At 40.2% G+C, this 26,650-nt stretch overlaps 1 protein-coding gene and 1 long non-coding RNA gene across 3 annotated transcripts in view; one reads left to right on the plus strand and one right to left on the minus strand.

The window, feature by feature from the left end:
• The window catches only part of LOC129491837 (aldo-keto reductase family 1 member C15-like), a 65,337-nt gene extending 47,590 nt beyond the window's left edge, over nt 1-17,747 (minus strand). Inside the window, 1 exon segment of the mRNA XM_063610068.1 lies at nt 17,662-17,747. Within this exon segment, the coding sequence (XP_063466138.1) occupies nt 17,662-17,747 (86 nt within the window).
• The window catches only part of LOC134731499 (uncharacterized), a 94,388-nt gene that overhangs the window by 58,497 nt on the left and 9,241 nt on the right, over nt 1-26,650 (plus strand). The gene's annotated exons all lie outside the window — the stretch shown is intronic.

The raw sequence follows: 26,650 nt of genomic DNA on the forward strand, positions 1-26,650 counted from the left end.
AAAGATTTTGGTGCTTACCTCTAAGTGATGTCTAGGGCATGTCCAATCATGAATAGAAAAACACTGAACTTCGCAGCGGGTGTAAAGGGAGAAACCATTGCCCTTTATACATTGGAAAAGTTCTTATGTTCTTGCTTGCCTTGTGATCTTTTATTGCGAAACTTGCAAAATAATTTGATCTTGGCTGTTACCTGCTCTTTTATATTTAACCCTCCCTCCTATGCTACAGTGAAAGTCACAGACCAAATTATTTATCATAATCAAAGCAGAAGTGGGTCAAGCACAGATTTAATATCTATTTAATAGAATTTAACATCTATTTAATAGATATTAAATTTAAATTTAATATTGATTTAATAGAATATTTAATAGAAAAATAATAACAATAACATATCCCTAAGGACCCTCAGGCAAACAGTAGCCCTTCCTGAAATGTGAGAACCTGGCCATGTGCTTGTCTTTCAGAAAAAGGTCTGAATCTGATATGAAAATTCAGAAGTTATTCATACAATATATTCACGTTGGAAAATTTGAACCATTTGGCCCAACAATCCCATTACTGGCCATACACCCAAAAGAATATAAGTCATTCTGTTATAAAGACGTATGCACGTGTATGTTTATTGCAGCACATTCACAATAGCAAAGTCATAGAATCCACCTAAATGCCTGTGCGTGATAGACTGGATAAAGAAAATCTGGTCCATATACACCACGAAATGCTGTGCAGCCATAAAAAAGAACAAGATCATGTCCTCTGCAAGGACATGGATGGAACTGGAGGCCGTTATCTTTAGAAAATTAACACAGGGACAGAAAACCAAGTACTGCATGTCCACACTTATAAGTGGGAGCTAAATGATGAGAACACATGGACCCACAAGAGGGGAACAACACACACTGGGGCCTTTCAGAGGGTGGAGGATAGGAGGAGGGAATCAGGAAAAACAACTGATGGGTACTAGGCTTAATACTTGCGTGATGAAATAATCTGTACAACAAACCTCCATGACACAAGTTTACCTATGTAGCAAACCTGCACTTGTACCCCTGAACTTAAAATAAAAGTTAAAAAAAAATTATCTTAATATAGATACAATAAGTTGTCATTTCTAGAGTTAAAAACGTGCATCTTAGTATGAATCAAGTGCATAAATTTTGGGAAAATGTTATTTTATTGGTTAATTTTTCATCCGCGACCTCTAAGAGGAGCGAGTCCTCTGAAGAGTGTTGACTCTCTTTTTTTCTTTCTTCCCTTCCTCCATAAATATGGCAATGAGTGTGGAAGGCTGGGATGAAGCATTGTCGGACTCCTCAGGCCTTGCAAGGCTCTCTTTAGGGAAATAGGTAGAGGAATTAGACTATTTTAGACTCCAGTGTTACTGGTGTCGGTGAACCACAGTTACTCAGTGATTGCCCATCAAGATTGTTCCATCAGTCTTGGATTCTATTAGGTAATATTTTTATTTAGAATTATGCATTTAGGTTCATCAGTGTAATTGAGCTATAGTTAGGGTTTTCCTTTTTTATTTTTTAGGTTTATTATCAGTTATGCTAGCCTCACAAAATAAATTGAGAGTTCTCTGTATTTTTCCCATAGCCCGAAGTACCTTACATAAATTTGAAACTCTATTTTCTCGAAATGTTTAGTCTTAGGAACACTTTACACCCTTTTATTATTATTATTATTATACTTTAGGTTTTAGGGTACATGTGCACAATGTGCAGCTTTGTTACATATGTATCCATGTGCCATGTTGTTTTGCTGCACCCATTAACTCCTCATTTAGCATTAGGTATATCTCCTAATGCTGTCCCTCCCCGCTCCCCCCACCCCACAACAGTCCCCAGAGTGTGATGTTCCCCTTCCTGTGTCCATGAGTTCTTGTTCAGTTCCCACCTATGAGTGAGAACATGCAGTGTTTGGCTTTTTGTCCTTGCGATAGTTTACTGAGAATGATGGTTTCCAGCTTCATCCATGTCCCTACAAAGGACATGAACTCATCCTTTTTTATGGCTGCATAGTATTCCATGGTGTATATGTGCCACATTTTCTTCAGCCAGTCTATCATTGTTGGACATTTGGGTTGATTCCAAGTCTTTGCTATTGTGAATAGTGCCGCAATAAACATACATATGCATGTGTCTTTATAGCAGCATGATTTATAGTCCTTTGGGTATATACCCAGTAATGGGATGGCTGGGTCAAATGGTATTTCTAGTTCTAGATCCCTGAGGAATCGCCACACTGACTTCCACAATGGTTGAACTAGTTTACAGTCCCACCAACAGTGTAAAAGTGTTCCTATTTCTCCACATCCTCTCCAGCACCTGTTGTTTCCTGATTTTTTAATGATGGCCATTCTAACTGGTGTGAGATGGTACCTCACTGTGGTTTTGATTTGCATTTCTCTGATGGCCAGTGATGATGAGCATCTTTTCATGTGTTTTTTGGCTGCATAAATGTCTTCTTTTGAGAAGTGTCTGTTCATGTCCTTCACCCACTTTTTGATGGGGTTGTTTGTTTTTTTCTTGTAAATTTGTTTGAGTTCATTGTAGATTCTGGATATTAGCCCTTTGTCAGATGAGTAGGTTGCAAAAATTTTCTCCCATTTTGTAGGTTGCCTGTTCACTCTGATAGTGGTTTCTTTTGCTGTGCAGAAGCTCTTTAGTTTAATTAGATCCCATTTGTCAATTTTGGCTTTTGTTGCCATTGCTTTTGGTGTTTTAGACATGAAGTCCTTGCCCACGCCTATGTCCTGAATGGTATTGCCTAGGTTTTCTTGTAGGATTTTAATGGTTTTAGGTCTAACATGTAGGTCTTTAATCCATCTTGAATTAATTTTTGTATAAGGTGTAAGGAAGGGATCCAGTTTCAGCTTTCTACATATGGCTAGCCAGTTTTCCCAGCACCATTTATTAAATAGGGAATCCTTTCCCCATTTCTTCTTTTTGTCAGGTTTGTCAAAGATCAGATAGTTGTAGAAATGCGGCATTATTTCTGAGGGCTCTGTTCTGTTCCATTGATCTATGTCTCTGTTGTGGTACCAGTACCATGCTGTTTTGGTTGCTGTAGCCTTATAGTATAGTTTGAAGTCAGGTAGCGTGATGCCTCCAGCTTTGTTCTTTTGGCTTAGGATTGACTTGGTGATGCGGGCTCTTTTTTGGTTCCATATGAACTTTAAAGCAGTTTTTTCCAATTCTGTGAAGAAAGTCATTGGTAGCTTGATGGGGATGGTGTTGAATCTATAAATTACCTTGGGCAGTATTGATGCAAAAATCCTCAATAAAATACTGGCAAACCGAATCTAGCAGCACATCAAAAAGCTTATCCTCCATGATCAAGTGGGCTTCATCCCTGGGATGCAAGGCTGGTTAAACATACGCAAATCAATAAATGTAATCCAGCATATAAACAGAACCAAAGACAAAAACCACATGATTATCTCAATAGATGCAGAAAAGGCCTTTGACAAAATTCAACAACCCTTCATGCTAAAAACTCTTAATAAATTAGGTATTGATGGAACATATCTCAAAATAGTAAGAGCTATCTATGACAAGCCCACAGCCAATATCATACTGAATGGGCAAAAACTGGAAGCATTCCCTTTGAAAACTGGCACAAGACAGGGATGCCCTCTCTCACCACTCCTATTCAACGTAGTGCTGGAAGTTCTGGCCAGGGCAATCAGGCAGGAGAAGGAAATAAAGGGTATTCAATTAGGAAAAGAGGAAGTCAAATTGTCCCTGTTTGCAGATGACATGATTGTATATCTAGAAAACCCCATCGTCTCAGCCCAAAATCTCCTTAAGCTGATAAGCAACTTCAGCAAAGTCTCAGGATACAAAATCAATGTACAAAAATCACAAGCATTCTTGTACACCAATCACAGACAAACAGAGAGCCAAATCATGAGTGAACTCCCATTCACAATTGCTTCAAAGAGAATAAAATACCTAGGAATCCAACTTACAAGGGATGTGAAGGACCTCTTCAAGGAGAACTATAAACCACTGCTCAATGAAATAAAAGAGGATACAAACAAATGGAAGAACATTCCATGCTCATGGGTTGGAAGAATCAATATCGTGAAAATGGCCATACTGCCCAAGGTAATTTATAGATTCAATGCCACTTTACACTCTTAAAAATTATTGAGGACCTCCAAAGCTTGAGTTTATATGTGCTACATCTATTGATACGCACCAAATTAGAAATTCAAACTAAAAAATTTAACATATTTATGCATCAATTTATTTAAAAATAAACCTATCACATATTGGCATAAATAATATATTTTATAGCAAAATACAATATTTCACCAGACAAAAATCATTCAGAGAGAAAAATTATGTGGTTTTATGTTTTTGAAAATCTCATGAGTAGCTTCATGGAGGACAGCCAGAGTTTCATTTCTGCTTCTGCATTCTTCTGTTGCAGTGTCATACACTGATGCCGAATATTTGCCCCTTAGTTCAGTTAAATCCAGGTTGTTGTGTCGTGACCAGGAAAAACTAGGCACGTGGACACATTGAAGGGTGAACAGAGCAGAATTTTTGAGACAGAAAGGAAAAAAGAGAAAAAAGGTGAGAGGGGGTCCTGCTAACAGGCTACCACCTCACAGACTGAGCACCAGGCCACCACACAGGAGCTGAAGAGGTCAGGCCCCTCCCCCTTGCACATGGCATGAACTTCCCATGGCTCCACTCCACTCTCACAGCAGGTAGGCAGGTCCCCAGTACGTTGTGGGCATGTGCAGACAAGACCCTGGGCAGGTTCTCTCATCTACACAAAAGCATCTGATGTAAACTCTTGTGGGGTGGGTTGGAGATTCTCTGGTGCCCTCCCTCATCTGCCTCATGCATCTGTCATTCCCTCTCTAAAGAAGTACACCTAACTGCCGATAAGGATGAAGACAACTTAAACAGTTTCTTGTTGATTCTGGATATTAGACCTTCATCAGATGCATAGTGTGTGGGCATTTTCTTCCATTCTTTAGGTTGTCTGTTTATTCTGTTGATAGTGTCTTTTGCTGTGTAGAAGCTGTTCAGTTTATTACGTCCCACTTGTCTTTCTGTTTTTGTTGCAATTGCTTTGCGTGCCTTCATCATTAAATCTTTGCCGGAGTTTATTTCAGAATGGTATTTCCCAGGTTATCTTTAAGGGTTTTTCATAGTTTTAGGTTTAAAACTTAAGGTTTTAGTATATTTTGAGTTGATTTTTTAATACAGTGTAAGGAAGGCTTTCCAGTTTCAATCTTCTGCACATGGCTAGCTAGTTATCACAGCATCACTCATTGAATGACTGGAGGTGTGCAGCATTGTTTCTGGGACTTCTCTACTGTTCCCTTGGTCCATGGGCCTGTTTATGTACTAGTACCCTCATGGATGACTTTGAGGAATTCAAGACTTCAGTGGAGAAAAATAACTGCAGATGTGGTGGAAATAGTAAGAGAGCTATAGTTAAAATTAGAGCTTGAATATTACTGAATGGTTACAATCTCATGATATAATTTTACCAAATGAGAAGCTACTTTTATGGATGAGCAAAGAATGTAGTTTGGTGAAATAGATTCCACTTCTGATGAAGATGCTGTAAACATTCCTGAAATGACAGCAAAGGATTTAGAATATGACATAAACGTAGTTGGCGAGGCAATGACATTGAGAGAATTTTCTCTTCATGCTTTCATGTCCCCACAGTGATGGAGCTGCCTCACAGAGCCTTTCTCAGAAGATAGCCCAGGCATTACACGACACATGACTGTCATTAATAATAGGGAAAGAGTTACTTGTGCCATTTTCTTTTTCTTTATTGTTATTATTTTTTTCCTGAGACAGAGACTACCTCTGTTTTCCAGGCTGGATTGCAGTGGCACAATCTTGGCTCACTGCAACCTCTGCCTCCAGGGCTTCTGCATAGTTGGGGTTACAGGCTTGTACCGCCACACCTTGCTTAATTTTGCGTTTTTAGTAGAGATGGGTTTTCACCATGTTGGCCTTAAACTTCTGGCCTCAAGTGATCTACCTGCCTCAGCCTCCCAAAGTGCTGGGATAACAGGTGTGAGCCACCGCTCCCGGCTACTTGTGCCATTTTCAGTGTTTTACCACTCTCTATAGCTTTTTGTCCCTCATATTTACCATTACTATCATTTTGTAAGGTTGTGTGATTTTTTTTTAAATGACATTTGGATTCCCTTCTCATTTCCTGTTGAGTATATTCTATAGTTATTCTCTGTGATTGCTATGGGGATGACATATGATTTTATAAAATTATAACAATTTGTTTTGAATCAGTATCAATTTAACTTTAATTTTATATAAAAACTCTCCTTTTCCCCAGGTTTTTACTCCACTTCACATTGTTTTGTCACTAATTACAGCTTTCTACATTCTGTACATATTAACTTAGAATTATACTTATTTCTATACATTTATATTTTAAATCTTGAAGAAAAATAGAGTACAATTCCAAAATTTCAAAAATACATGTTTTCATATTTTGCCACCTATTCACATTGACTAGACGTCTTTATAGGTCTAAATGGCTGTAAGTTACTATTTATTTCCTTTTATTCAACCTGAACAATTCCCTTCAGCATTTCTTGTAGAGAAAAATAATGAAATCAGGGATTGGAGGTCCCTATACAATTTTCTTACATCCCAAGTGTTCCTGAAACCAAGTGTTGAGCTTTAAGAAATTCTGAGTAAGTTTTTGTTTGTTTGTTTGTTTGTTTTTAACTAAGAATTTTGTGGAAATAGAGGGTGAAGAACTGGAATAAGCCTGTAGCAGATTTAGTATTTACAAATGACTGCCCTAATGATTATTTCACAACTGGAAAAACATGTTATGCATGCTAAAGAAATTTAAAATTTAAAATATTTCTTAGTAACTACACACTTGACCTGTAAGTTTTAAGAAAATGTCACTCTTTTCTTGGTAATTACATCAATCAACCTTATGAGATGTGAAATAATTATTACTTAAAATAAGAAAGTTGAGGTGGAACAGGAGGCAGTTGTTGACATGGTTTGTTTGAGCCATGCTAAGGGTGAATGTCCATTAGACACTAACATGGAGATGTAGAGCACACATTGTTATGTTCCGTCCTGGAGTTTGGAGGGAAAAGCTCAGTTACAAATATTTTTGGAGTGTTTCTCAACCTAGAGGTGGTATGTAAAGCCAGAGATCATCAAGGGAATGACAGTAGACAGAAAACAGTCCAAGAAATTGGCCTAGGGCACTCCACAGTTTATAGCCTCCCTCAATTTTAAGGAATAAATAGTTTAAGGAAAGATTGTGGGCTGCAAAACGTGCTGGGAGACCTGGCTTCAGAAAGCCTCTTTGGTGGGGTTAAGGTGGCCGCCAGAGTAAGAACAGCTGAGAGTGAAAGTGTTAGTGTGCCCAGGTCAAAAACCACTGTCCTCAAAATGCTTTCACCAGGATATCCCAAGTTTTCAAAAGAGCTGCCTGAAATGAAAATCTATGTCCCCATGATTAACTGATTTACTGCATACCCCTAAAAACTATGTAAAAGAATTACATATCTTTGTAAGAGTTGTTCCTAACATTTACTAAAGTTTGAAAACATTGTGCAATTTTGCAGACACTGTTTCCAAAAGATTTTGGGGATTTTGGATAATTTGCTTAATTAGATGTGTTATTTACCATTTTTATCTTAATTTGAGAGTAATATGTAATGGCTTTAGAACATTTTGTCTTTTATACTTGTAAGCATGCCTTACAGCTCTCTCCCCACCGTAACCATGTGCCAAGAGCAGGGAAATTAATATGAGTGACCTAAACAGACCTTTTGCAGTAAAACACATGTTGATGAGATTACAATCCTGACCCCTAAAACCATCACTTATTTTATGTATGAAACATTTAAAAAGATCAAGTATCATAAATTAATAGTATATTTTTGGAATCTAAGAACATTCTCCAAAGATGGGGTTGGTATTTAGGGGAATCTGATCAGTCAATGGTGTCTTCAATGTCCTTTCCCACCACAGCCCAGTAGGGTCAGTGCTGTAACTAGGCACACATCAGAGGTCCAGACCTGACTCTCAGCTCTAGGACTTCTTAAAGCATTGTGGAGAGAATTTCCTTTTATGCACAACATATAATTATCCAAAAAATGGTGCCAATGTGTTTTTCCAAGCATACATGTACTCAACCCCCTCCTTCTAAACCTCTTGCATATCTGACTTCTAATCATTTCTCCTGGGTGGGTGCCCTCCCTCCTCCCTGAACACCCCTCCCACAGGGATGCCTCATTCCTAGGCTCTGGGAAGGAGCCTAGGAATCTGATCCCCACGCTGCTGGAGGAAGCCCATGGATTCCTGGTCATCTTGTCAATAGCCCTCACCCCCCAGACTCCATGCTGTGTGTGTTCTTCTTCCTCAAATAGCTAAAGATGCACTGATACATACCTGTCACCAGCTCCTTCTTTAGAAGCTGGAAATCACCCATGCCCACCTAAAAATGTCTATAAAATGGTTGTCATCATCTCCCACCCTCTGATCCTAACTTATAAGCAAATCACCATTTTTGAGCTAATGAGTCAGAAAGAAAGAAAACATACAAGTAATGGAGACCAAAGTAGGTAAAGAATCTTTGGAAGAGAGCACTCAATTTTTTCAAAGAGAAAAAAAAATATTGTCTTTCCCTTCTGGCCTGTGAACTTATATTTGGCTGACTGAAGTCGCTAAGCAGGGTAGATTTAGCCAAAGGTGATGTGTCCAATCACCAGCATAAAGACATCCTCTGTGTCACCATCCACACACAAGGCCTGTGATAGAATTCATACAAAGTCCTCCATGTTAATATTCACCTGAAAATGGATAATCAGAGTGGCCAGCAAGACTGAAGAAGAAAGGATAATGCATGATAAGAACTGCAATGATTCCATTATTGGCGGGGGGGTAGCACAGTGATTTCTAGGAAGCTGCCATTAGTGTGGATGTTAAGAAGTTCATTTTCTGATTGCTGGAGTGTCTGCATTTTTTACTTTTATGAACATGACTTTATAGTATCTGTATTATCAAAATAATAAATTACTCAATTCTACTCCCCTGCCTGGAACTTAATACATAAAACACAAATTCCACCAGGTCCAGTGGCTCACACCTGTAATCCTGGCACTTTGGGATGCTGAGGTAGGTGGTTATATCACCTGAGGTCAGGAGTTTGAGACCAGCCTGACCAACATGGTGAAACCTCGTCTCTACTAAAAACTACAAAAATTAGCCGGGTATGGTGGCAGACACCTGTAATCGCAGCTATTTGGGAGGCTGAGGCAGGAGAATCATTTGAACGCAGGAGAAGGAGGTTGCAGTTAGCTGAGGCCATGCCATTGTACCCCAGCCTGGGCAACAAAAGCGAAACTCTGTCTCAAAACAAACAAACAAAACACACACAAAGTCAAATGTTCAAACATATTCCTGTACATCTGCCTACAGAGCAAAGAGATATTCTATTTCAAATTCTCAATGGAAGTAGGAACTCTTTCTGCCCTACTTTGAAGAAGAAACGAGTTATACGTTCATCACTAATAAATAATTTTGAGTGTGAAAGGCTACTGGTAGCCATTAGGCTTTCTTTTATTACTTTATTTATTATTTACTGCCTGCCTACCTTATGCAACATATTTGGCTAGTTTCAGAAATGTAAATTGTTGTATATGATCCAGGGTCCAATATCCAAGAAAATACAATACATTAAAAATGTCTATGTAGACATAACACAAAAAATAAAGGGACAAATAAATGCCTGCTTATCATTAGATATTTCATTGGTGGTAAGAATTATAGATGCTTGCTATTCTTCCTTTTACTTAATAATTTCCTTTTTTATTTTTTATTTTCCTCTATAGTAATAAAATATCAACAATGGTATCTACCAGTTTTTGAGTTCTTATGATATGCCATTGTGGTTATGTTTTTCACACATTATCTCATCATCTCTACTACGTCTTAAAATCTCCACTGCCAGCAGTTATATAACTTCTGTTTTCCCTCATTACATCAGTGACCATCTATGACTCCTAAAACCTTAAAGCATTTGAAAGGCAGTCTCCCGATAGATAGAAACATCTGAAATCGGTAAAGACAGTAGTTACATTGCCTTACTGTCCATCAATGCTGGATTGCAGTCTTTTTTTTATCTTTTGTTTTAGGTTCAGGGTACATGTGCAGGTTTGTAAATTGCATGTCATGGGGGTTTGGTGTAGAGATTATTTTGTCACCCAGGTACCAATCACTTGAATAGAGAGTCCCTTCCCCAGTGCTTGTTTTTATTAATTGACAGAAATCAGATGATTGTAGTTGTGCAGCATAACTTCTGGGCTCTCTATTTTGTTCCGTTGATCCATGTGTCTGCTTGTGTACAAGTCTCATGCTGTTTTGGTTACTGTAGCCTTTCAATATAGTTTGAAGTTGGGTAATGTAATGCCTCCACCTTTGTTCTGCCTTGACTATTAGAGTCTTTTTTGGTTCCTTGTAAATTTTAACATAGTGTTTTTTTTGAGTTCTGCGAAGAATGTCATTGATAATTTGATGGGAATAGCATTAAATCTGTAAATTGCTTTGGGCAGTATGGCCATTTTAACAATATTAATTCTTCTTATCCATGAGCATGGAATGTTTTTCCATTTGTTCTTCTCATCTCTGATTTCCTTTGAGCAGTGTTTTGTATTTGTAATTCTCATGGTAGAGATATTTCCCCTCTGTGGTTATCTTATTCTTAGATATGATGCTCATTTACCATTCCAACAATCCTAGGACATACACACACACACACACACACACACACACACACAGGTACACACACTTACATGGAGTCATGCACACAGGCACACACACACATGCACACACTTGCATACACATACACACTAGCACACAAACACATATACACGCAGGCACACACACATACACACAGGCACACACACATGCACACAGGTGCACACACATACACACACAGGCACACACACACAGACACTCTCATCTTCTCCAACTCTTCTTCTTCTGTGTATTGATGTTATCTTCAGGCTGGGTGGAGGCTGCTGAAGCAATTTTTGAACTCATACTGCAGCAGGACAATAGCTACTTGCAGAAGAAAGTCCACCTTATTTTAAAAATTTCTTCCTAGAAGTGAGGAATCCTTCCTAGAAGCCCCTAGCATGGTCCCTTTTATGTGGCTTTGGCTAGGACTGGATCACAGCAGCTCTCTTCCGACTGCAACCACATGCCAAAGGCAAGGAAATTAACATGAGTGACGTAAACAGACCTTTTGCAGTAAATCACATGTTGATGAGATTACAATCCTGACCCCTAAAACCATAATACGAAATTGATATTTTTCAAAAAAGTTAGACATTTCCAATATTGCCTATATTTCCAAATTGCTTTGCAAGGTTTTAAAACAACTCAAAATAAATTAAAGTTTTAAATGTAAGAACCAAAACTATAAACTGCTATAAGAAAATGTAAGGAAAATTCTAAATTCTTTGGGGAAAAAATAATAACTAAATTTAGGGAAATAATTCAAGATTATGACCTCAAGAACACAAACAAGATAATAAAAACACATATATGGCTTAATAAAACAAATAAGCTTCTGTAAATCAAAAGAAATAATCAAAAGGGTGAACAGACAACCTACAAAATGGAAGAAAATAATTACAAACTGTAAATCCGAAAGAAAACTCATATCAAAAATTTATGGCCAGGCATGGTGGCTCACACCTGTAATCCCAACACTTTGAGAGGCTGATGTTTGTGGATCACCTGATGTCAGGAGTTCAAGACCAACCTGGTCAACATGGCGAGATCTCATCGCTACTAAAAATACAAAAATTAGCCAGGGGGGTGGCTCATGGCTATAATCTCAGGTACTTGGCAGGCTGAGGCATGAGAATCGCTTGTACCTGGGAGGTGGAGGCTGCAATGAGCTGAGATTGTGCCACTGCACTCCAGCCTGGGCGACAGAGCAAGATTGCGTCTCAAAGGAAAAAAAAATTCTGAGAAACTCAACAACAACAACAACAACAACAACAACAACCCAAATAACCTCTGTTAAACTGGGCAAAGAGCAGAGGTTTCCCAGCTTCATGCTTCAGCATACCTCTAGGAACTTGATATCTGCCCACTGAAACTTCTTCCTCCTGCTGGTGCTTGTGTCTGCCATTGTGTAATCTGTAGGCAGGGGCCTTCTACTTGGCTAAGCAGGAAGATTAGATGGCTGTGCCTTCCACAGGTCAGATGTATGTCTTATTACACAGATAACTTCTCTCAGTTAACAAGGATCCAATATATACACATCTGTATCAGCCATAGCCAGTTCTTTCCCATAGAACCACCTACTGGCCTGGAACTTGAATCACTCAACACAAAAAGACATCTGCTGATGCAAGCCCACTGCACTAGGGAATAAGATAAGCTCCCTGATAAGCTCGTCATCCAAACAAAAGCAAATTCAAAACATAACAGGGTAAAATAGTTTATCCAATTGAGAAAAAAACAGGAAATAACTCTGAAAGTATGAAAAAACAGACGGTTTAACACCCTCAAAGGATCACACATTAACTCTCCACCAATAGATCCTAACTTAAATGAAATTTTGAAATACCAGATAAACAATTCAAAATATTGAGTTATAGAAACTCAACAAGACCAAACGGAAAGCTTAAAACTAACACATAGAAATCAGAAAAAAAAATTCAGAATATGAAAGAATATATTGACATCATTTAAAAAAGCATCAGCACTTTGGGAGGCTGAGGTGGGCAGATCACGAGGTCAGGAGATCAAGACCATCCTGGCTAACACAGTGAAACCCTGTCTCTACTAAAAATACAAAAAATTAGCCAGGCGAGGTGGTGGGCACCTGTAGTCCCAGCTACTCGGGAAGCTGAGGCAGGAGAATGGCGTGAACCCCAGGGGGCGGAGCCTGCAGTGAGCCAAGATCGCGCCATTGCACTCCAGCCTGGGCGACAGTGAGACTCTGTCTCGGGAAAAAAAAAAAAAAAGAATCAGAACTTCTGGAAATAAAAAAATTCATTGAAGGAATTGTGAAATACAGTTGAAAGCTCTAACAATAGGCTAGACCAAGAGGAAGAAAGAATTTTAGAGCTGGAAGACAAGTCTTTGAAATTAACTCAGTCAGACATTAATAAAGAAAAATTAATTTTAAAAAATCAACAAAGTCTTTGAGAATTAGGGAATTTTATGAAGTGACCATCCCTCAGAAATGTAAGTATTCCAGAGTGAGAAGAAAAAGAAGTAAAAAGTATGGAAAATGTTTTGGAGGATATACTTCAGAAAACCTTCCCTGGTATTGGGAAGCATTTAGACATTCAGATACAAGAAGATCAGAGAATTCTTGGAAAATACATTTCAAGGTGAACTTCACCACAGCATATAGTCATCAGACTATTTGAAGTCAACATAAAGAAAAAAATTCTAAGAGTTGCAAGAGAGAAACACCTAATCACCTATAAAGGAAATCCCATCAGACTAAAATTGAATTATCAGCAGAAACCCTACAGGCCAGAATATACTATAGGCCTATATTCATCCTCCTTAAAGAACAAAAGGCAGCCAAGTATTTTATATGCTGCTAAGCTAAACTTCTAAAATGATCCAGGAATAGTCTTTTCTAGACAATTACTAAGGGAATTCATTACCATTAGATCAGTCCTAGAAGAAATGCTGAAAGAAATTCTAAACATGGAAATTAGGGGACAATACACATCATCATAAAAGGGCACATTAGTACAAATCTCACAGATCCTACAAAGTAGTTACATAATTGAAACTCAAAGACAACTAGGAAACAACACTATGACAGAAACAGAACCTCACATACCATGTTAACCTTAAATGTAAATGGCCAAAATGCTCCACTGAAAGACGCAGAGTGCCAAACTGGATACAAAAAGCAAGATTCAACCATATGCAGCCTAGGAGAAACCCACCAAGTGACTAAAGGCATCTACAGACTCAAAGCAGAGGGGTGGAAATGGATATATCACACAAATAGAAAAAAAATACCAAAAAGCAAGAACGAGCAGGAGTTGCCATTCCTGTATTAGATAAAACAGACCTTAAAAGAACAACAGTGAAAACACACAAATAAAATACATTTTATAATGATAAAAGGTTCAACACAAAGACCTAATTATTTTAAAGCTGTATGTACCTAACACTGGAGCACCCAGATACATAAAACAAATACTACTAGACCAAAGAAAACAGATTTATAGCAGTACAATAATAGTACAGCACTTCAACACCCACTGATATTACCCAACAGAACATCAAGGCAGAAAATCTGCTAAGAAACTCTGGAAATAAACTAGACCACAGACCAAATAGACCTAATATTTGCAGAACATTCTATCCAACAACCATAGAGTATAAATTCTTCTCATCTGCCCTTGGAATATTCTCCAAAATTAAGTATATGCTTAACCATAAAGCAAGTCTCAATAAATTTTAAAAAATTAAAATGATCTCAATTATACTCTCAGACCATAGTGGAATAAAATCAATACCAAGAGGAACTTGGAAAATTACACAAGTACATGGAGACAAAACAAGATGCCCCTCAATAACTTTTGAGCAAACAATCAAATCAATTGAATCAAACTAAGTGCCTATCAATGGATGGTTGGATAAAGAAAATGTGGTATATGTAAAAACTGGAATACAATTCAGCCAAAGAAGAGTGAAATCATGTTTTTTGCAGCAGCATGTATGAACTTCAGAAATAGAACTCAAAAAGAGAATAACTGGTGACGAAAAATTGATCCCTTAAATTAGTCCCCTAAATTTTATTTTTAGAAAAAGTTTTGCAGAACTACCATTTGACCTGGCAAGTCCATTACTGGGTATGTACCCAAAGGAATATAAATCATTCTATCGTAAGGACACATGCACACCTGTGTTCATTGCAGCACCATTCACCATAGCAAAGACATGGAATCGATATAAGTGCCCATCAATGGCAGACTGGATAAAGAAAATTTCTTACATATACACCATGGAATACTATGTAGCTGTGAGAAAGAATGATATCATAACCTTGTCGGGAACATGGATGGAGCTAGAGGCTAGAAAATCTTACCTTATGATCAAAATGAATAAGATTAAGTAGATTTGTCTGTAAAGTGTTGTGGATTGGGTTTAACATTAGAAGTATACTAATGCAATATACATGGAGGCATGCACACAGACACACACACATTCACACACACAGGCACACACTTGCATACACATACACACTAGCACACACACACATATACACACAGGCACACACACATACACATTACAGCATCTATTTTTGTCTAACAATAAAACAATAATAAATGAGTCCATAACACCCAACCTTTCCAGTTTCCAACCAGCTGAGGCCTTCAGATTATTTATGATTCTTTTTTCCTTCATTCCCAAGTACTTTTTCCAGATTGATGCCACAGGCATTTATTGAGTGACCCCTGTGTGCCTGACTTCTCAGCCTAGAAGTGACAAAAGTCAATGCACTGGTTTCTCATGCGGGGGGTTATGCAAGCCTGTGCCCTGCTCAGCAGCAGCAGAACCTCTGTGGGAGGTCTGAGAGGGAGGAACACTGCAGCCAGATCCAGGACATATCACAGCGAGAGCAGCCGGGTGCAGAAGCAGAAGCCCGAGAGCCACTCTCACGCATGTGACCAGCTAGTTTCACCCATGGCACAGACCTTATCTCACCAAGCTGGCATTGCCTGTGGGCAAAGTCAGGACCACAGCAAGTGCACATTGTCCCTCAAATTTCAAAGAGGGAGTGTATTAATGACTCAATCTGAGAGTCTGTGCTTGTGAGCTTCCCAGAAACAAACTTGCAGGACAAAAGAACCCACAGTGCACACTGGACCTGCCTGTTGCTGCAATGGCCCAGGTGGAAACGCAGAGTGTTGAGGAGGTTTTTATTTCACTTCCCACCTTTTTTACTGTATGAACTTTAAGCACACATGTATTAATTTTATTTGTGTCAGCCAGGAAATTATGGGTCATTCTGTTCTGTTCTCTTTAGCTCTGTTCTGTAGTTAACAACAGTAATAAAAGGTGGACATAACATATGTGAGACTTATGCTTAACTTTTGCTTAAGTTTTCACAATGGATGAGATGGACAATTATGCCATTGAAAAGAAGCTGGTTCTGTCTAACAGCTGTTATCTGGAGATATCTCATGTCATAGTTCTACCAAGACTGAGCACATCAGTCTGTCATTTTTGGGGCAATCCTTCCCAAGCAACCCCAAAGCTGCTCTTACTTTACCGTAACCATAATGTGCCACTTCAAGTTCCCTGCTGTGAACTGCAAATGGGCGTGTAATGCATTTGGTGAGAAGCATGAAATAAATCAAACTATTTTACCCCAAATAGGGCTCCTTAGTATAATGGGTATTTTAATTTTAAAACCCTCAGAGATCGACAACCAGTGGAAGAGTCTATTTCCCCTATCCACATATAGCTAGAAGCTGACACATGAAGGAGAGTAAATGTTCTCACTCCCCTCTTGTTATCTCATTACTCAGTTACAGAAAAGAAGGTTAAGACTATAACTAGGCCTTAACAGAACCTTTTCAAAATAATAACTGGCTCCAAGGATCAGTAAATTCCAAGGAGAACTATTTACCAGTTAATTACTGTTGCCTGAAACAGTCATTCTCCCTAGTAATCATTTATTTTCTCCCCAAATAATTGCTCCTCTCCAACCTAAAACAAGCTGTTGTACCAGAATTCAGGCCCCCATTTTTTCTGTTACCCCAGATGGGATACAGGCTTCTGCAACTAACTCATTGGGAAGCTGAGTCTTCATCCTGAAGGCTCCTGTGTATACACAATAAATAAATTTGTGTGCCTGTTTTCCTATTACTCAATCTGCCTCACATCACCTGATTTTCAGTGAAACTTTAGGGGGCCAAGAGCCTTGGACCCCACGAGCACAATTCAGTCTCCATTGTGACTTTATGCCTCCTAAGCCATCGTTCCTCATTATCTAATTTTTGGTATCACAGCGGCCTCTTACATGATAAAAGGTTTAGTTGGTTGGTATTCTCTGGCAAATACTTCCAGCCCCAGCAATCTCACAGCAGAGGTGCCACCAAGTATTCATGTTGGTTTCCATTTACTTACAGAACCTTGGCCATTCTCATATTTAACCAAGAGTTGAGTTGAGTGGCTCTGACCAGGGTGGAGTATGAGAGCAGCCTGAACTTATACTGTGAAAATGTAAGAAATACATAATAATAAGAGTACTTATATAGGAGAGTTGTTAAGAAATTAAATTTTAAAAGTATATAAAATGCTTAAAATACACAGAAAGCACTTGATATCGTTAGGTAACAATAATAATAACAACAATAATACTAAATATAATCTACCCACAAAATTATCAACCTCTTAATCCTCAGAGTCATGAGCTTGTCATGTCACTTTCATGCAAAAAAAGATCTCTGTGACTTTGACAGGGGCAAGTTAGAGACAGAGAAATGGAAACTCAGACGAGCCCTTCCAAGCACCCACTGTCTACCAGGTGCAGGGCTCCTGCCTGCTGACCACCCTGCAAGGACAGCTGATCTAGGACCCTTCAGACCCCAGGATCCACTTTCATCTTCAGGAGCATAAGTGCCAAATCCCAGCACCCACACGAAGTGTCCACCATTCAGCCTCACGGAATGGCTTTGCTTCAGATCCGTCATCGGCCCCAGCTAATCTGACTGTCTTTCCTCCTTTTCCTCTGTGAGATTCCAGTAGAAAAGGCTCCCGTGTTCTTTATTTCCACCAACCTCAATATGTGAAGAGCTCATATTACAACTGCCAGTGATTCCGAATGAAGCTGGAATTGATCTATTGCCTTTTTTTCAATTCCTTCCTATCTGTGCAGGTGTATCTTACAGGAACATACAGAAATGGTATGCTAAGAGAGGAGTTTGAATTATCTTCTAGGCATTGTTCGCTCTTGACACTTAAGTTGAAGTATTAAATATTCCAACCTGTCTTTGTTAAAGATATAGGACTTACTTTACAAGATACAACATGATTATTAGATTGGTAACTTCTAGACATTGATTCTACAAGAAGACCTTAGTTAAGTCTCACACCATCCATTTTATCACAAATCCCATCACAAACAGCTTATTGAGAATTCCCTGAACAAAGCTAGATGCCTGGTCCCAGGCACACATGTAATGAGATTCCTTGGAAGCACCCATTTCTACCTTCATTATAATGAAATTCTCTGGTATCAAGGCCTCATTTTATTTTGTGACTGTCTTTGCCTTGATTCTTTGAATCTTCTTGGCACAAAAAGCCTGGTCTGAGATCATGAGTACATCTCTGTGTTCTTGCTTTTTTCCAGCTATTTCCTCTTTCTAGGACAGCCCGCTCGGCTTGCATCTTGTTTCCAGCAGGTTTCTGATGTCTTACTTATCCTAAATGCACCCGATCCAGGCACGCATGTTTCAGGAGTCCTTTTATGACCCCCTGGATAATGTTGGCCACCCTTTCCTGTGCACTTCATTTTTATTGCTTCTACTATGCAGGTCAAAGAACAACATTAGTAAAAGTTCAGTCTCAAGTAATAAGGATCTTTGGCTGGATAAAATCACTAAGTGGTGTTTTGTTATCGTTATGCTCTGCTTTGCCCAACCTGTGTTTGGCCAAACATTGATAAGATGAATTGTCTTGTTGAAAATGCCCACATGGAGGGGAACTGAGTGTGGCTTATGGCCATCAGCCAGCTAGAAACTGAGGCCTTCACTCTAGTAACCCAGAAGGCACTCGATCCTGCCAGTCACCCATGACCTTAGAAGTAGCTCATTCCCCACTGAGCCTTCAGGGAGACCCTGCTTTTGGATTATGCCTTCATTGCAGCCCATTGAGGATCCAAACAGAGGCACCAGCTGAGTTCTGCTTGGCTACACAAAAATCGCTACAACTTTTGCAGCTTGAAGCCAACACAAGGGGAGACTGCAAATGGCAATTATAATACAGCATGGCACCCAAGGAGACAGAAGGCCACATGCAATCCTGGAAGATGGGGTAGAAGGAGTGTCAGAAAAGGTTTTGCAATGGCCTCTGAGTGGAGTATTCAAGAATTATATGAAAGTGTATTTCGTTCAATAATAAATATTCTATAGGCAATAGAAACAAGCAGAAAAAAAATCTAAGCCCTCATGGATCTCACTTTCCAGGAGAGAGAATCAGACAAAAAACTAATAAATACATAGAATGAAGATCATGTCACATGATGAGAAGTACCGTGAAGGGGAAGAAAGCAAGGACAGGGGTAGAGTACAAAAGGAGTGCAGGGACAAATGAAATTATGAATAGCATAAGCAGGGAATCTTCACTGAGACAGACAATTGAGAAAAAACCTGAAAGAGTAGAGGAAGCGAGCCTTGCTGACAGCTGAGGGAAGAGAGCTTCAGGCAGAGGGATCCTGAAGGGCACACTCCCTGCAGCAAGGGCAGGCCAGGCTTATTCTGAGAACAGCAGGATTAGGAGAGAGGTCAGAAAGGAACGGAGGGACACGTATATACAGAGCCCTGTAGGCCATTTGCAAGGATTTGGCTTTTACTCTAGGACAGATGAGGAGACACTGGATGATACTGAGCTGCTGTGGAGAGAGTAAAATATAAGTTGATGAAAAATAAATATGGAAAACTGGTTAGGAGGCTATTTTAATAACCAAGGCAAGGAATGGCATGACTTGGAACAAGATAGTTGTAGAACAGCTGATGAGAAATGGTCAGATTCTGGATATATTTTTAAGGTGGACATGGCAGGGCTTGATCACAGATTTTTTACTGGAGAGGAGAGTATTATTTTAAAAAAAAGCAAGAATGACTTGGCAAACGTTGGTATTTATGACTGGAAAATTGAGTTTTTGTCTTATTGAAATTGGGGAAATTGATGTGGGGCAGGATTGCAGGGTGATTAAGGGTATTTTGCCTGGGATATCCTGAGCTTGAGATTCCTACTGGGCCCTGGAGTGGAGATGTTCAGTGGAAATTTTGATATTCCAATCTGAGTTTCTGGGAAAAGAATTGAGCTGCAGTTATTAATTTGGGATTATAAGCCTATTGACAATACTTAAAGCTGTTGGGATGTCTAGGATTATCAGAGGAGTCTGACTTCCTGAAGATAGGGAAGAATCTAAGGACTATGGGACACCCCAATAATTAAAAGTGATGAAAATGAGCAGTCAGTAAATAAGTCAGATACAGAAAAGAAGGAGGAAGGCAGAGAGTGTGATGTCATAGAAACCAACTTAAGAAAGTCATTTTAGAATGACAGGCCAGGTGCAGTGGCTCACACTTGTACTCCCAGCACTTTGAGAGGCCCAGGCAGGCAGATTACCTGATGTCAGGAGTCTGAGACAATCCTGGTCAACATGGTGAAACCCTGTCTCTACTAAAAACATAAAAATTAGCTGGGTGTGGTGGTGCGTGCCTGTAATCCAAGCTACTTGGATGGCTGAGGCATGAGCATCATTTGAACCTGGGAAGTGGAGGTTGTAGGGAGCTGATGTCACACCACTGCACTCCAGCTCCAGCCCAGGTGATGAAGTGAAACTCTGTGTCCAAAGAAAAAAAGAAAAGAATGATAAAGGACCAATAGTGATAGACTGTTAGATGCTGCTGATAGATTAAACAAGTCAAGTACTGAGATTAAGTCTTATTTTAGCAATGTGGTAGTCACTGGTGACTTTACTAAGAACACTTTTAGCAGGACAATGAGGGCAGAAAAAAAACCTCAGTGACATAAGTTTAAGAGATGGTGGGAAGGAGATGAATGATTAGAGCTTGGGTTGCAATATCTATGAGCATACTGAAAACACCAGGAAGGATGGCAGAAGTAGGACTGCACAATGTAACTCAAACACGGGAAAAAATCTCCAAGGAATCAGAGCAAGCGAGGTAGAAGGCAGGTGACTGCCACAAGGAAAGGTAGTTTGAAAAATGGGTGTTTCTAGGGAGCAGGAGGGGGACTGGATAGATGAGGCAGTGAGGAGAAAGGAGGATGCCTGTCCTCCCTCCATGCTCCCTGGGAGGACAGTGGGAGAGGACCCACACCTCCCCTTAGGAGCACTGCAGGAGAAACAGAATCCTCATGGAAACTAGAAGTTTGGGTTAGAAAAACAGGGGAGGGAACAGAAGCTGATAATGTTAACAGAAAGTGAGAATTTTGAATTTTCTAATGGGAAGTTACAGGTTCTAGAAGGACCATCAGAAGGGTTTTAGAATTAAGGAAAGTGTGAGAAACAGTCAGAAAACTGGAGGTAAGAGCTCTAGGGAACGAGAGTTCAGTTCAGAACTGGAGTCCTGGGCTCTTTTGATGACTGAAATAAAAGTGGGAGAGAGCCTAAGGAGATTACCCTGGGGACATCAAGGCGCCTTGTGGTGCTGAGGCTGTGAGCTTTGAAGTGGGCAGCTGAGGGCTTGGAGACTTCTGAGAAACATTCAGACCTCCAGGACCCTCTCTTGAATTCTGACCCTGAAGAAGAGGTGTCCAAAGAGTGATGGACTCACCAAGACAGTGAAACTCCCTCTATTTCAGTCAGAATCATCTGGTGAATGGACAGAAGGGAGGACTTATGCATCTCTTTCAGTAAAGTATGTTTCTTCTAAGTGTAACAGACATCATCATGCAAAGTAGGTTTAGGGTGAATGCCATGTCACCTCTATTTTTCTCTTGCAACTTGGATATATCAGAATGAAAACTGACAGAAGCAAGAAGTCAGGAGCTCACGTTCTGTGTTCTTCCCCATGGAGACGAGGGCTCCTGATGAGTGATCAAATGCTAGAAGGGGGTGAAGGGTACCACATTATTACCAATGCCCAGGACAGACGCCAAGCTGAGCAGTGATGGTGTGCAGAAAAGCCTCACGGGAAAGACACAGGAGAAGGGGAGAGAAAGGGGAGCATTTCTGTCTTTGATTCCACACCTGGGAAGGAAGCAGAGTCAGGATTAGTGAGCAATATTCAGAATTATGCTTAGTTGGATCCCTTTATGTAAGTTCTGAGAAACTGCTGGGTGGTGCCCAGGCTGAAAGATGTGCTGAGATCAGCAGCCTTCCCTTGAACAAAGTAAAGGATTTTGTTGTTAACAACAAAACACATTTCTTGTGTACACTGAGTGTTTCCCAGAGACTCTCATGACCTAGTGCTTACTATGGAGGAATGTTTTCATTCAGATGAAGGAAAGCTTTCCATCAATGCAAGCATTGTGACAACGTTGATAGCCATTGCAACCCAGCTGTCCCTCAGAATGAGTGTGTTCACTGGAGGAGGTGACAACATCTTCATCAAATTAATGAAAGCAAATGTCTAGGTTTTTTAGCAAAAGCACAGACTCTGAAAGAAAGCATAGTTACACATTAACCAGCTTGCCCTGTAACCCACTTCCATATAACTTCTTACACTTTGGAATCATGTAGCCCGTATCACAAGGTCCTAACCTCATGGGTAACGTCTCAAACAGTAGGAAATCTCACGTTTTCCACTCGAGATATTTTCTGCATCATGCATCCTAAGAGTTCTACAGATGCCTTCCAATCTACAGGCCCCTCTGAGGAACTGACTCAGCCCCACAATGCAGTTACCATATTCTTAGGTTTTCACAGCCCACACCCCGGCCAGTCAGCACCCTGCCATGCTCCTCAGCCCCCTGCCTGCCAAAATTCCCTTGAAACCTCTGTCTAAAACTCCTCAGGGCAGTGAATTCCAAGTGTCCTCCTACCTCCTCATTTGTTTGCCTTCAAGTATTAAACCCCTTCTCTGCTGCAACAGCTGCTATTTCTGTGGGTTGAACAGATACTGCACAATGAGCACAAACATGGGGGCCTTGTACAGAGGCTCATCCTGTCAGGTTTCCACAGGAAAGCTCCCATAAGCCCAAGGAGAAAGTGAGGCACGGAGAGCGTCTTCCTCAACTTCCTTCCAGAGGATCACACTACACACCCAACAGCAGGCTCTCAGGAGTCTTAACATTTAAAAACGTAGTAGATAAGTAAATAGACTGGCAGAAGGATAGGTTTTCCTCCCCTCAATTCTTAACATATTCACACTCACTCATGCACATTCTCATGTACAGTTTCCCAGTTACCCTCCCTAATCAGATGCTCTTACCAAACTGTGTCCTGTGTCCGGCTGTGTGCAGTTGGGGGTGAAGGGAAGGGAGGAAGGAAAGACAAGAGACTTGGCCCTGATGGTCCTCAGTCATGGGGAGACCAATCTTAGGCCATGCACTATTCCTTCATTGCCATTGTCAGGGCCATGTTCGCTACTTCTAGGACTGGGTTTTATTACTTTCCTTCACTTTTTCTGGTTTGCATGGGAAGTACAGATACCCACGCAGGCACGAAGGACATTTTTTTCCCTCTCCTTTCTGAAGTTTTCATAATTTGAGTGTATAAAACAAACTGACAGGAGAAAGGTTAATATAAAAAGGCATGCAAATGTGTATACACGTACATGGACAGCAGATTCCTGCCAATAAGAGACTCCAGGGCGTTCCTGTTGACGGAGGGTTTCATCACATCCTGAGGCTACGGAGAGAACAGGGGCTTGGGGTCTCTGGGGGAGGTGGAGTCTCAGGTAATGGGGGAGTGGAAGAGGCGCACATGGTGAGCCAAGGCTGTCCCCACATAGATGTGAGCCTCTCAGGGGCTCCCCAAGCTGCCCTCAGGAAGGTAGGTGGCGGCCTGTGGAGAAGCTTCTCAGTCAGAACTTTAAAGTGTCAGCATCTTAGTCTGTTTTCTTGGAAGTTAATCTTTCCTTGATCCAGTAAGGCATATAAAGGGGTCCTCAGAGAAAGGCTTTTACCCTCTGTTCACTTCACTAATGTACATTTCCTCGGCACTTACACATCTCTGCGAGAGAAGAAAGCTTTTCAGGTCTATTTGTGTGTCAGCAGCCTCTCTGAATTGTGACCCCTCTGAATAGCCATATAAAAATATGCCAAAAAAGTACATTTTGAGTGGCACATTTTGCTTTCCTTCACCCTGTCTAACACGTCTTAAAAACAAGAGTGTACCATGAAGTCCTCAGCCGGTGGCCCCACTCCTGCTTCCTGAACAAAATCTTCAACAAAAGGGATAATTTAAAAATGAGCAGCTCTATTTCATGGGCCTCTTTCCAACCACCTGGCACTAAAGTAAAAGACCAGTGCAACTCAGAGCAGGTGCAATGATCCAGGCTTGTGACTGGCAGGTCTAGAATGCCATTGAAGTCCCCTAGTCACTGTGAGTCAGCAATATTTTCCAGAGAAAGAGGTTGGAGATAACACTATCAAATCCCTTTTAGATGATCACACCTGGTGAATGTGAGTGCCTTAATGAGGGGTGGGGTAGAGCAGGCATGTCTGACACATGAAAGCAAATGGGCCTGCACCACCCTTCACTGCAAACTGGCCGTCTGAAGCTGCTCTTCTCTTATTTAATCATGAGGCAAACAGTCACTTGCTTCAATAGAAAACATTTTCAACTTACTACACTATCGCATAAAGCAAACGTATACGGTTGAAACCACTTGTGCTTTTAACATTTCTGGACCCCTCCTATACCTATGAATAAATTTAAATGACTTGCTTATTCCAAAATGAAATTCCTATGTTATTTAGAAAACATGTTGAGGAAAATACTGGACTGGAGAGAAAAACAACTCACAAAAAGTCCTGTACTCTTCCGGTGACCTACTTCGCATTTGGAAGTTCGGTTAGTTTTTATGCCAATCAAAACATCCTGCCATGTAACTATGGAGCATGTTCAGTAAAATCAAATGTTTTACCCACACAGACAATAAAAATGGACTTTAATGTTTTTTGCCTTGGTCTTCAAAAATGCACCCAGAGGAGAAACATTGCATTTCCCAAACGGGACAAAGTGATTTGGTGCCAATCTCTTGAGAAGGAAGAATGAAGTGTTTAGCTAGTTTGAAAGTCAAGAAAAATTGAGAAATGCAGAACTCAAGTTTCACACTAGAATATCATTGTAACAAGTAACAGGAGGAAAGAAAAACCCATAGTCTTGGCATTACCCATCATTTTTTAGGGAATTTTGTATACCTTCTCTGTATATGGATTTTTCAACTTTGGATGCCAAGAAGGCATAAAATCCCACATCCAGGCATCAATACAGACCCTCTTCTCTCAATGAGAGAAAAACACCTAGGACTTGTGGGGATACAAGGAACCCTTTGTCTGAGTGATTAGTCTTTGTTCTTTAACACTCAGTCCAATACATTTTGGGTTGGGAGAGGGGAGGTGGAAAAATGGGGAATACTAACCTCATGACTAAACAAACACTAATGTTCCTTAGTGGAAAAAAGATTATCCTGTTGAACCAGCAAAATGGCTAGAGGTTTCTGCAAACTTTCTAGTTCATTGAAAAATTTTAATTAATTTTAATAATCTTAGCAAAGTGCTAAAAGAAGTCCCGTAATGGGATGTGAGACAAACACAAAGAGATTTTAGTTTTATGAAAAGCAAACTCTGACTTCACAAACTAGATTTTGTATTAAGGTCGCAATGTAGCCAAGTAATTCTGGGCATGACTGTTTAAAACAGGAATGTGAAACCAGAACAAAAGCAGCCCTCCTTTGGCTGGGTGATGGCACAGCAGACCAGGAACTTTCCCCCACATGGTGCTCTATACAGGACAGGGGTGAATCAGCTCAGCTACACCATGTGCCTTAGAGACTCTGAACATGAGACATGTGGAAAAAGACCCTAAAAAATAATTACAGGCAGAATGCAGGAAAAACAGCCAGATGGCCAGGTGTGGTGGCTCATACCAGTAATTCCAGCACTTTGGGAGGCTGAGCCAGGAGGATCTCTTCAGCTCAGACCAACCTGGAACACACCACAAGAACTTGTCTCTGCTAAAAGGAAAAATTTTAAAAATTAGCTGAGTGTAGTGGCACCTGTCTGTAGTCTCAGCTACTTGGGAGGCTGAAGTAGAAGGATTGCTTCAACCTGGGAGGTCAAGGCTGCAGGGCACTGTGATCGCACCATTGCACTTAAATCTTGGCAAAATTGCTTATAGTGGAACACAGGTTATGGGATGGAGAGAAGAACAAGCCTGGCTAGCAAAGGAGGTCTTGTTATTTAGATGAAATCTCCCAGGAAGCAGCCCTCAGAGAGAACAGCTGGGAAATGTTTTTCTTTAGACCTTTAAAGGTATCAGATTCTCAGTTAATCTTTCTTCTATCCAAGAGAGAATCTCAGAGAAAGCCCAGCTGTAGCAATGCAAATTTTCTCTACAGACACAAGTCTTTCCCACTAAAGACAGCTTTTCATCCCTTCTAATATTTCCTACTTTTCTTAATATCTGTCTTGAAATGTGTTAAAGAAATGTATTTTAGTGCAAAATGTTTTCGTTCCCTTGAAGCTCAACTCTGACTCCAACTAAGACAAGAGGGGATTTATAACCATAGAGCAGGGTGGGGTCAGAGGAGAAAAATTACTAAGAGAAAGCACCCAGAGATGAGGGTGGCAACAGCAAAGCAGAAATTCTGGAATACCAAATGATATGGTTTGGCTCTGTGTCCCCACTGAAATATCATGTCAAATTGTAATTCCCAGTGTTGAAGGAGGGGCC

Source organism: Symphalangus syndactylus, chromosome 10 (assembly GCF_028878055.3).
Source record: "Symphalangus syndactylus isolate Jambi chromosome 10, NHGRI_mSymSyn1-v2.1_pri, whole genome shotgun sequence".
Classification (NCBI taxonomy): domain Eukaryota; kingdom Metazoa; phylum Chordata; class Mammalia; order Primates; family Hylobatidae; genus Symphalangus; species Symphalangus syndactylus.